The sequence below is a fragment of the Bubalus kerabau genome, chromosome 21 (assembly GCF_029407905.1).
Source record: "Bubalus kerabau isolate K-KA32 ecotype Philippines breed swamp buffalo chromosome 21, PCC_UOA_SB_1v2, whole genome shotgun sequence".
Lineage (NCBI taxonomy): Eukaryota > Metazoa > Chordata > Mammalia > Artiodactyla > Bovidae > Bubalus > Bubalus kerabau.
In genome coordinates, this window is record NC_073644.1 from 28374083 (window position 1) to 28386139 (window position 12057).

Consider the following 12057-nt stretch of genomic DNA (forward strand, 5'->3'; position numbering starts at 1 on the left):
AAGGCTTTCCCTGAGACCAACGAAAACGCAGGAGTTTCTCTTACACTTGGGTTAACTGCCACATATTTATGTGCCACAACGGCACATATTTATGCCCGCTGGTTGAGAGTCCACCTTCGTAGCAGCCCTTTCTAAAAGCATGGTTGTGTTCAAACGGGACGTGGGCGGTTTAAGCCGGCTCCAGAGAAACCTCCAAGAATCCGGCCGGCAGCTAGCTCTCTACAGTGAGCAGGTTCCCCTAGTCATTCCACCAGAAGTGTGGGAAGGGCGGGGCGAGCCGGCCGGAAGCTCCGAGAACAGCCACACAAGGTTTGTCCACTGTTTCCAGGGAGGACCAAGTCGGCGTGGAAGGCGAATGGGCACCTCCCCACTGTGACAGCACCGACCACGAGCGTCATCCTACCTACTCCCTCGTCACACCTCGCTGGTCTTCTACGCGCTGACAGAACCAGGCCGAACGTCGCGTGCCTACCCGCCTGGCTCCGCCCACCACGCTCGTAGCCCCGCCCCAGACCCGCCCAACAGGAGGTCCACCCATCGCACTTCCGGCATCAGCCGGCCGACCAGCCTCCTTCCCTTTTCAAGGCTCTCTTCTCCCGCCCCTATCGACTGTAACACTGTCACGTGAGGGGCGAGCGCGGGGGCTGCCGGGATAAGTACGCCGGTGGGTCAGGGTTCGGCCTCAATATGGCGGTTCCAGTCCGGCAGTGACCAAGGCTTTGCCGTCGAGAGGACCAACTGGCGACTGCCGGCGTCTCCACCTATCAGGGTGGAATGCGAGGACGCCGGGGCGAGCGCTGAGGAGCGGCGGTGACGGGGAGGGGTCGGTGGCGGGTGCTCCGGGAGCCAAGGCGGCTGCGTCTGTTCGTTCTATTGGTCTCAAGGCTTCAGCGCCCGGCCCCGCCCGGCCGGGCCAGGCCGGCGGGCGGCGGCGGTAGCTGCTGCAGCCGCAGGATCAGCCTCCGAGAGTGGGCCGGAGGGCGGACGCCGCCGCTGCCTCTGCCGCGGTGATGGCCCAGTGTGTACAATCAGTGCAGGAGCTCATCCCGGACTCCTTCGTCCCCTGTGTGGCCGCGCTGTGTAGTGACGAAGCCGAGCGGCTTACTCGTCTCAATCACCTTAGCTTCGCGGAGTTGCTTAAGCCCTTTTCTCGCCTCACTTCCGAGGGTATGTGGTCTCCCCTTTGCACTGAGATCCCGCAAAGCCGGGGCCGGGAGAGGGAAGTTGGGGGCGGGCGGGGAAGAGAAGGGCGGTGTTTACATCTCGGAGCCGGGAGAGTGGCGTCGGGCTGGGGCCCCGCGGTGTCTTTAGTGGCCGCTGGAGGAGGTTCCGTAAAAAGAGATGGTCAAGACAGCAGCGTGGTTCTGACCTCCAGTTTTTCGGGCACTTCCCGGACAAACCAGCTGCTGCTGCTGCTAAGTCGCTTCAGTCGTGTCCGACTCGGTGCGACCCCATAGACGGCAGCCCACCAGGCTCCCCAGTCCCTGGGATTCTCCAGGCAAGAACACTGTTGGGTAATTAAAGAAAAACGTGAGCTGCAGAGAAGGGCATTGAGCCTCTTCTCAAGGGCCGTAGGGAGGGAATTAGGAAGTTGCAAGGAGGTCAGGCTAAGAAGATGCTCGCTGTTAGACCAATGAGGTCTTAGTAAAGACGAATCGTCTTCCCCTGGGAGTTAAACTGGTTTCAAAGTTGCCTTAAGTATTATATTCTTTAGCAATGAGGCGTATCCCTTTCAAGACTTACGTTTACTTTACTTTTTTCTTTTGAAAACATTTCTCTAGGTATCCAGAATTTTACTTTACCTCTCAAGCAAATAAAAGGTATTATAATAGTGAAACTTGGAACAGCCTTTGTTTTTGTTTTTGTTTTTTTTTTTGCCTGATGGATGAGGAAATAAGGACAAGTTGTAGTTATAATAATTTAATCGAGTTGGTGGCAGTTATCTAGATTTATAGGGATGGATAAGTCCTGAAGTTTGTGGGGTTTTTTTTTCCAGATAAAAGTTTAATCAACAGGAGAAATATCTTTTATTGAAGAGTTGCCTGTTTTCTCCAGCTTTAGATGCTTTATTAGGGAGAAGTAAGCGTAATAATAGTCTAGTGTGGTTTAATCAATATCTTTACCTGTACTTTGCAAACAGCACATTGAAAACTATGGGTAAGAGTTTTGTTTTAGACTTTAAAAAGGTTCTGTAAAAAAGGTTGTCAAGACAACGACAATGATGTTTATTTGGTTATGATGACTTCTTCACACACACAAATGCTGTGCCATAAGTTTTATGTATTTACAGGCCACACATGTGTATTCTTTGGGAGAATACCTCCATTATAAGTTCACTTCTGTATTTAAAGGAGACAAGGAGCTATCCAAAGTAAACAGGTTGAGAACTCTTGAATTTCCTTCAACCTGTACCTTAGCCATCCATCTCATCTCATCTGCAGTATTTTTTACTAACTCAACAAAAATGACAAAGTGCTCTACATTCTTAAATTCTTAAAAAACAAAACAGAGGAGCAAGTTTGCCTATGATTGGAGTGCTCTTTCCTGCCCTGTTAATAAAGAATAGTAACACTAACTGATGTATATACTTAGGGTTTCTCTTTTAGTCTGTCTTAAGTCCTATGAGAAAGGTACTGTTAACAGCATTTTAAATTTGAGGACATTTTAAATTTGAGGCATGGAGATACTAACTTGGTCAGTCCTAGACAGGTGGGAAAGATTGAAAAACAGGCAGTGTGATTCAAGACAAGGTATTCTTAGTCAAATCATCTTACCTCCTGATAATATTTAGACTCACTTGTTCACAGGCAGGAGCAGTGTCTCCCAGTAGTAACAATGTGACTCACATGCATAACTTGAAGTTACTTTGTAGTCACATTGTAAAAAGATAAAAAGAAATTGGTAAAGGAGATTAAATAACATTTTATTTAATCCAGTATTTCCAAACTTGTCATTTCAACAGGTCATAAGTATAAAAAAACTTAATGAGCTATTTTGCATTTGTTTTTTATTGCTAAGTCTTTGAAAGTTGGTGTGCATCTTACACTTACATCAACACCTAAGTTTGGACTAGATATATTTGAAGTGCTTGGTAGACACTTGTGCCTGGTGCCTCCTCTATTGGACAGTGCAGTGAATAGAGGCTGAAATCTTTACTCTTTTCCTTGTGTAGACTGCAAAAGATTTATGGATGGAGTATAATGAGATAGACTTGAATAGGTAGATGTTGGAACGGAAGAGGATGAGCACTCCCTTTTGAGAACAGAGATGAGGTTAGAATGGTATGGACTAAGGTAGAAATGATAATTGAGTGGTCGGGGAACAGTGGGAAAACTCCCTTTTCAGTACAGGATAGTAAGGGAAAAGGCCTCGATGAGGAAGGATCTTGAATTCTGGGAAAGTAATTTTTGATTTCCTATCTCATGGATATGTGATTGTCAAAAAAGATTTCTTAAGCAAGGGCATGGAGTTTGGGGGAAGTTGTGTGGTTTGTAAGCAACTGAGGTTTTCTTTTTTAATACAGTTAAGTTTTATGTGTTACGTAAAGATAAAAGATATCATTATTTTTCAAAATAATTCTGTAGAACACCAGTTATGTATGTTTCCTGAAAAAAATTTGTGGTCAAGTAAGTTTGCTTAAAACGTGTATTTGGGAGAATTAGTGTCATTTAGTGTATTAAGCAGAGAAGGCAATGGCACCCCACTCCAGTACTCTTGCCTGGAAAATCCCAGGGATGGGGTAGTCTGGTAGGCTGCAGTCCATGGGGTCGCTAAGAGTCGGACACGACTGAGCAACTTCACTTTCACTTTTCACTTTCATGCATTGGAGAAGGAAATGGCAACCCACTCCGGTGTTCTTGCCTGGAGAATCCCAGGGACGGTGGAGCCTGGTGGGCTGCCGTCTCTGGGGTCGCACAGAGTCAAACACGACTGAAGCGACTTAGCAGCAGCAGCAGCAGTGTATAAGAGCTCTGGGAACACCTGCTGTCAGGAGACATTTTAAAAGTGTAATCTAGTTTACCAGATTTATTTGAACATGAAGTTGGGTTTTCAGAAACAGTGGTCTTGAGCAGCCAGTAATCTGTGGGCAGCACGTACTGGGGAATGTTGCTTCAAGGAGCTATATGTGGCAGTCTATAAAAGTAAGGCAGTGGTGGAGCTGAATTTCACCCTGAAATTGAGATGTTATATGCTATATAAAGTCACCTTTTGTGGCGTTATAATCTTAATAAAGCCTTAATATAATTATTTAATTTTGAAGCTTTGGGATTTTTTTGTGTGTGATTTAAGAGCTTTTGTCAGTCATTCTTAATTCTTGCTTTTCTCTTTATTAAGCTGATTTTGTGCTACTCCAGTGTATTACTTATTAATTGTTATGTAATAAATTGCCCTGAAACTTAGCACCTTAAAACAAAAGCGTTTTCAAAAATTAATTTTATTTACTTACTTTCGGCTCTGACGGGTCTTGGTTGCTGTGTGGGCTTCTCTCTCGTTGTGGCGGGGCTACTGCTGTTACAGCGCAGGCTTCAATAGTCAGGGCTCCTGGGCTCTAGGGCACACACTCAGCAGTTGTGGCACACTGGCCCAGCTACCCTGTGGCACGTGAGATCTTCCTGGACTAGGGATCAAACCCGTGTCTCCTGCACTGGCAGGCAGATTCTTTACCACTGAGCCCCCAGGGAAGCCCCCAAAGCATCTTGTATCCCTCAGTTTCTCAGGGGTCTGGGAGTGGCTTAGCTGGACTATTGTCTCTTGAGGTTGCCCTGGAGCTGTCAGCAGGGGCTGTGGTCATCTAGGGCTGGAGGATCCACTTGCAAGCTCACTCCTACAGTTGTTGTTCACCTCTTCACTGGGTGTTGGCCTGAGACCCCAGTTCTCTGCCATATGGGCCTCTCCAGAGGTTCCTTGAGTGTCCCTATAACCTGGCAGTAAGTTTCTCCTAGAGGGAGTGATCAGAGAGAAAACCCAAGATGGAAGCCATACTCTTAAAATCTTATCTCAATAACCTTATCTCTTACAACCTTATCAAAAACAGTAGTTTTTGCTGTGTTCCATTGGTCACACATGGGCTTCCCAGATGGCTCTAGTAACATATCCAACTACAATGCAGGAAACATGGATTCGATTCCTGGGTCAGGAAGATCCTCTGGAGAAGGAAATGGCAGCCCACTCCAGTATTCTTGCCTGAAAAATCCTGTGGACTGCAGAGTCTGGTAGGCTATAGTCCATGGGGTCCCAAAAGAGTCAGACTTGACCTAGCAACTAAACAGGAAGAACATTGGTCACACATATCCATTCTGGGATGTGGGAGAGCATGTACTGGAAAATATCGGGATCATCAGGTGCTATTTCAGAGGCTGGCTGCCATACATTGACTCATTTCTGGATTATTGATAAGATTACCCAATAACGACCCATTCCGAATATAGGACACAACTCTTAGTAGAATAACTTTTTTGTGTTAACGCTTAAGAATACCAGAGTCAATTTAAAATTTTAAGAGAGATTTAATATACATAATGGTTGCTTATGTTATTTGACAGTTATGGATTAACTTCAAGGAAACTGCTTGTATCCTAAAAATATCAGAAATATATCATAGTATTTTGATGTTTTTTGGTTTCTCTGTTTCATAGACCAGCTGAGAAGTTTAATTAGGGAACTTGAGTATGTTTGTTTAAATCATTTAGAAAACGAGCAATTACAGATGAATGCAGAAGAATGCAAGAAGTATCCAGCTCACCACTACCTGGAGCCAGCGAATCTTGTCATATTTGCTTTGTATCTTTTTCTTTGCTTTAAGAAACAAAGTTGAATTCACCTTTTTACCCTTCCTTAGTCCCATTTCTTTCCTGCTTTTACCATAGGTAATCATTATAATGGAATTTGTGTGTATACTTTCTGTACATATATTTAGTTTTACAAGTACACATATTCATGTCATGTAGTAGTTTTAAAAGCTTTTTGTCTTATATTTTTTAATTGAAAATATAGACATCAGCTGAGAGAACACACTGGAAATTTAGGAAGAGTTTTTAATGGATGTAACTATTTAAAACCTAGGCAGACCTGAACTTAAAAGTTTATTATAAAGCATTTCCCATTAGAGGAAAATGTCATTTTTTAGTGGGTAGGTATGCAAAGTCAGTTTTCTAAGAATTGCCCTGTGTTGGTACATGATGATCCATGACATACTTGAAACAGAGGATGTTATATGTGCCGCCGCCATCCTAACTACCTACTCGTGTGTTAGGCCTCTGCTGAGTGCTTTACACTTACTGTGTTCTAACAATATCTCATTTAAATTCTTAAAATAACCCTGTGAAGTAGGTTATTTCCTTCATATGTTACAGGTGAAGAAAAAAATGAAGCATGAAAAAGGTTAAAAGTTGTTTAGGATAACCAAGTTAAAAGTAGTGGGTTAGTATTTCAAGTAAAGTCTGACTCCAGGATTTGGGTCCTTAATCTCAATGGACTTCTTCTAGTGCTACCATGCAGGCCAATCATCTTGTCTGATTATAAAAAAAAAATATACTTACATTTCCTACTGTGCACCATGAGCCCTGTCTTACTACAGTTGCCTAAGAACCTCTTGCCTGGCCTTGAAGCTCTGAGCCCTGGTTATAAATCATCTAGACTGAGACAAGGCCTGTAGTAGGGAGGAGACCAGAGGTATTTATTAGGTTAGGAGAAGGAATATGGGCACTGATTTTTGTTTTCTTCCTTTTTACTAGACTCTGTTTTTTAGAGCCCTATTAGATTCACAGCAGAATTGAGCGGAAGATACAGAGTTCTTATATACCTCCTGTTAGGATATGTGTACAGCATCACCTACTATCAGCATCCCACACTAGAGTGGGCATTGATCTTTATGATAGTAGAACAGGGGCCGAGAATGCAGGCATCTCTGTCAGGGAATCAGAGGAACCCTGGTGCAGCATTTAATGCCTTTTCTTCCCTGATTTTCAGTTTTGATACCATAGATCTCACACTGCCTTGGACCAGCCTTAGGGTAAAGTGAGAATCAAGAGATTTGGTATGGATGGTGGTTGGGCTTCCCAGGTGGCTTAGTGGTACAGAATCTGCCTGCCAAGCAGGAGATGGGGGTTTGATCCCTGGGTTGGAAAGATCCCCTGGAGAAGGAAATGGCTACCCACTCCAGTGTTCTTGCCTGGAGAATCCCATAGAGGAGCCTGGTGGGCTGCTGTTTATGGGGTTGCACAGAGTTGGACATGACTGAAGTGACTTAGCAGCAGCAGCAGCCAGTATTCTTGCCTGGAAAATCTCATGGACAAAGGAGCCTGGCCGGCTAAGTCGGACACAACTTAGCGACTGAACCACCACCACCACCACATGGATGGTGGTTATGTGCTGCGTGATCAGTCGCTTCAGTCATGTCCAACTGTGACCGTATGGACTGTTACCCGCCAGGCTTCTCTGTCTGGAGATTGTCCAGGCATGAATACTGGAGTGGGTTGCCATGCCCTCCCTCCTCCAGGGGATATTCTCAACCCAGGATTGAACCCACATCTCTTATGTCTCCTGCATTGGCAGGAGTTCTTTACCTGCTAGTGGATTCTTTACCACTAGCCACCTGAGACGCCCTCCCTGTCAATTCCAAAGGTAAGAGAAAGGAAAAGACCTATGGTAGAGTAGCTGTGAGCAGTAGCGTTACCGGAGAGGAAGGTTAGACTGTCTAGCTAGCCCTTTGGTGTGTAATGGAATGTTGTTCCGTTGCTAAGTCCTGTCCAACTCTTTGGAACCCTGTGGACTGTAGCACACTATAAGTCAGTTGTATTTTGGAAGACTGTTATACTTGGAATTTCTGGTTTCCAAATTGAGCATTGTTTGTAAATCATTAACCCAAGTTTTTTTCTTTTTAATTGTTATAATCGTTGGCTTGTTATACTTTGTGTAGAATTACTTTCAAGTTTTTTTTCTTTTTTTTAGTTCATATGAGAGATCCCAATAATCAGCTTCACGTAATTAAAAACTTGAAGATAGCTGTAAGCAACATTACCACCCAACCACCTCAGCCTGGAGCCATTCGGAAACTCTTGAATGATGTGGTTTCTGGCAGTCAGCCTGCAGAAGGATTAGTAGCTAATGTGATAACGGCAGGAGATTATGACCTCAACCTCAGTGGTATGTAATAAGGTTTATTATTATTTTTTAAATGATATTTCTTTTGTTAGAAAGGTAATTCTGTAATTTGGAAATCATTCAACACACACTTAAGTACTTGCTGAGTGCGTGAGCCTGAGAATACAATGTGGAAGACAAGTCCTTGTTTTTTGGAGATTACAATCAAGTAAGCAGGCAGCCATTAAAATAACGACGAAATACGTCATTCCACTTTTTCATAATGAAAAAATTTCTTGTAGTTCTACTTGTAAAGTTAATTCCTAGAACATGTGCATAATATTTTTTGAATGAAAGAACCAACAGTAGACAAAGCTATTCTTTTGTGACATTAGTAATAAAATGATTATGTAAAAGCATTCATTTTATTGTATCTTTTATCTTGCTTAGTGTTAAATGGAGGAAATGTTTATAGTATATAAATAAATACTTATCCTAATCTGATGTGACTGGTAAATGTTTTCATAATAAAATTGGTAGGTAAAACTATAATATGTAAAGTGAGTTAGCAGTATTTGGTGTGACTCTGCTAGTGTAGAAAAGACTTGATGGGGGGGGCATGGGATAGATTTTTAGAGGGGAAAAATGAAAAGTACATCATCTAGGAATTTTCTGGTGGTCCAGTGGTTAGGACTCCAAGCTTCCACTGCAGAGAGGCATGAGTTTGATCCTTGGGCAGGGAACTTAGCTCCTGCATGCGCCATACGTCATCTAATTAGGCTATTTTAGCTACCTAATAATCATCTTAGATCAGTATAACTTATAATCTATTATATTAATGCCTCCTAATTGCATAGTTGAAGATTTTCCTAAACATACAAAGAGAAATTAAGAGGTATGTTTTAGATCGTGAAGTTACTTGGTTGCGCTTGTATAGTTAGAAATATTTGTAGATTTACATTGTTTAAAAATTAACAATTTTTCTTCTTTCTATGTCATTTTAATTCCAACAAGATAAGTTACCTTGATAAGATTAGAAAATTTTGGTTATCTTTAAATCAAAGGAATCCATTTCAGGATATGTACTTTAAGCAGTTCCTGGCATAACTTATTTTCATGAGGCAAGATTTGCGTATTTTGGGGAGATAGTGATGGAATTTGAATTATTTCTCTCATTCAGTGTAAAATTTGAAGTGTGAAAGGAAAGGCACTGAATCTAATGCCAGAGTGTCCAGGTTTTTATATTACCATTGCCAGGGTTAGCTATAGTTAGTTGGATAATCTGAATCAGTTACTTATTCAGAATCAATTCTGTTCTCTGAAGATGAGAGAATTTGACAAGATTACTTCTTAAGGCCTCTTCTAGACCTTTAATCCTGTGATTCTGTTTTATAGGGACTTTAACATTTTTATTACTCAGGCAACAAATATTTATTGATTTCTTACTATTATGCTTTGCTCTGAGATAAGATGCTGTATGTAACTTTATAACCTGATCAATAATTAGGAGACATTCTAATTTATAGTATCTTAAAATACATTATAATAGAGATATAGCATATCTAATATGCCAGAGTGCTGAGGGGCACAGAAAGAAATTAACTATCATATTTTTTCAAAATTATCTTTTTTTATAGTGCAGATACATTCCTGACCTCCAAAGCTCGTATACCTTTTACTTTTAAAAAATTTATTAAAATGATACATGCACAGAAAGAAAGCAAAAGTGTCAGTCAGTCAGTCCTGTTTGACTCTGTGTGACCCCATGGACTGTAGCAGGCCAGGCTCTTCTGTCCGTGGAATTTTCCAGGCGAGAATACTGGAGTGGCTTGCCATTTCTTTCTCCGGGGGATCTTCCCAACCCAGGGATTGAACTCGCATCTCTCTTGTCTGCTGCATTGCAGGCAGAATCTTTACTGTCTGAGCCACCAGGGAAGCCCAATACAAACAGATAATGCTGAAAAGACTTAAGAGAAACAAGCAACAGTAATCTGCTCTCTGTACCCCTGCCCCACCAACTTTTAGTGGTTTTCTTTGGTATTCATTTTGTGTTTCTAAGTAAATATTTTTATGTGGTTGTTTATGGCTTAATTAAAATTTTTTATTTCTTGATTTCTCATTATAATTGATGAAGATTTAGCTTAAGTACGCCCCTTCTTCCATCTCCCTAATGTGGTTTTTTATAATTTTCGGTTAATACTCACTGTTGGCAATACTAAGTATTCACTTCTTCACTGCTGAGCCAAATATTGGGCTTTAAGTTAGTTTTTATATAGCATTTTGTTTTTTTTCAGGATTTAGTTAATCACCTTTTAAAAAACAACTTGCCTAGAGTCCTTCGTATTTTTTGCTAGTTTCTCAAACTTCCAATAGCCTTTCAGTAAGATTTTCCCCTTGATAGATTAATTTATGAGATAATCCATTTATTAAGATCTCCTTCCTAAAAAAAAAAAAAAAAAAAAAGATCTCCTTCCTAATGTCTTTTTTCTGCTCCACCCATATTCTCAATAGGGAATGATAAGCATTGCCCAAGAGGGTGAAAATTTGGTAGTTGGGGGACAAAAAATATATACTACAGTGATTTGTGACTCTCCAAAGGACCACAGTACATTAATGGATACATAGTATATCTGTGGTATTACGTAAGAATATTCTGTGGGGAGAAGGAACATTTAGAAGAATATTTTAAAAAGCTCACCAGGTGGGGATGGAGGGGAGAGGGAATATAATGAAATGGAAGTTTCAAACACTGTTCTACTCTGTCATGGTTTGGCTGCATTCCAAGACCTGCTCCACAACTGCCATCCTGGAGATTTCCTTCCCTTCTCTGTAGCCTCTCATTCATATCTTTAGGTATATTTCATTGATTTGGTAAAGGACATCTCCAGTGTCTTTCTAAAAAAGATTTATGTTTTGGAAGGTGAAATTTTTGAGGAATGAACGTCTGAAACTCCTTGCTGCTGCTGCTAAGTCGCTTCAGTCGTGTCCGACTCTGTGCGACTCCATAGACAGCAGCCCACCAGGCTCCCCCATCCCTGGGATTCTCCAGGCAAGAACACTGGAGTGGGTTGCCATTTCCTTCTCCTTAGGCAGACTGTAAAAAAGAATCTCAAGTGGTTAGGACAAGCTTCAGAAGAAAACAGTTTCTTTAGCTTCTTTCTCTGCTACTTAAGGCACTTCACTTTAGCTTTATTGTTATGTTGGTCTTGAAGACTGAGAATGTGAGATGCTGAAGTACTGAATTCATTTTAATAAAATTCTGTTAGAATAATACTCTTTGGAGATTTGAGTGGTTTTATTCATTTTAAGTAAGAATAATTCTTTGTCTAGAAATACTCTAGTTTTACCATTAATGTGAGTCATCATACTTTTCACCCATTCTGTTTATGAAATACATGTTAGATACTTACCTCATAAGCCTAGCTTTCACAGTGCCATTTCTTCATCAGATTGGTCAATTAAAGCTAGTGTTCCTTGGTGTAGTAAATGTAGAGACATAAGGATGGAATTGAAAGAATCCTCATTATATACAGGTATTTCCTCTGGTGGTCTCAGTTTTCCAGATTGTTCACAGTCTACTCCTTGTCTATTACTTTTTTTTTTTTCCACTCAGGTACTACTTTTTTGTATTTGTGTCAGTTAACATGTCTGTTTAATTTTTCTAAAATGGAGATAATTTTTGTTATCTCTTATCTATTACCTATTGTATTTACTCTTGATTTACAGTATTATCTGCTAAACTTAGGCATTGACCTTGAAAAGTATATATTGGGCTGCACCTTGTTTTGGTAAGAAGGAAGAACATATTTTCCACCCTTTTTCAATATGTAGTGTACTTTTTCTGATTGGCTTTATGTTAACTACTAATACTCTGTAAGATACCATGAGACTTCAGTGAACAGTCATGTGTAAACAGTGTTTTAAGAGGCTGTTTAAGTATTCTTTAATGTCTTTCCAAAGATTTTTACTTAAAAG

General features: G+C 41.2%; 1 protein-coding gene across 2 annotated transcripts in view; it reads left to right on the plus strand.

Moving 5' to 3' along the window:
* The first annotated feature begins 678 nt into the window (after positions 1-678).
* The window catches only part of TRAPPC8 (trafficking protein particle complex subunit 8), an 82749-nt gene continuing 71370 nt past the window's right edge, over positions 679-12057 (plus strand). For both annotated transcript variants that reach the window (XM_055559405.1, XM_055559406.1), the window contains exons 1-2: positions 679-1167; positions 7951-8145. In XM_055559405.1, the coding sequence (XP_055415380.1) occupies positions 1011-1167; positions 7951-8145 (352 nt within the window). In that variant the 5' untranslated portion in view covers positions 679-1010. The remainder of the gene's footprint in view (positions 1168-7950; positions 8146-12057) is intronic.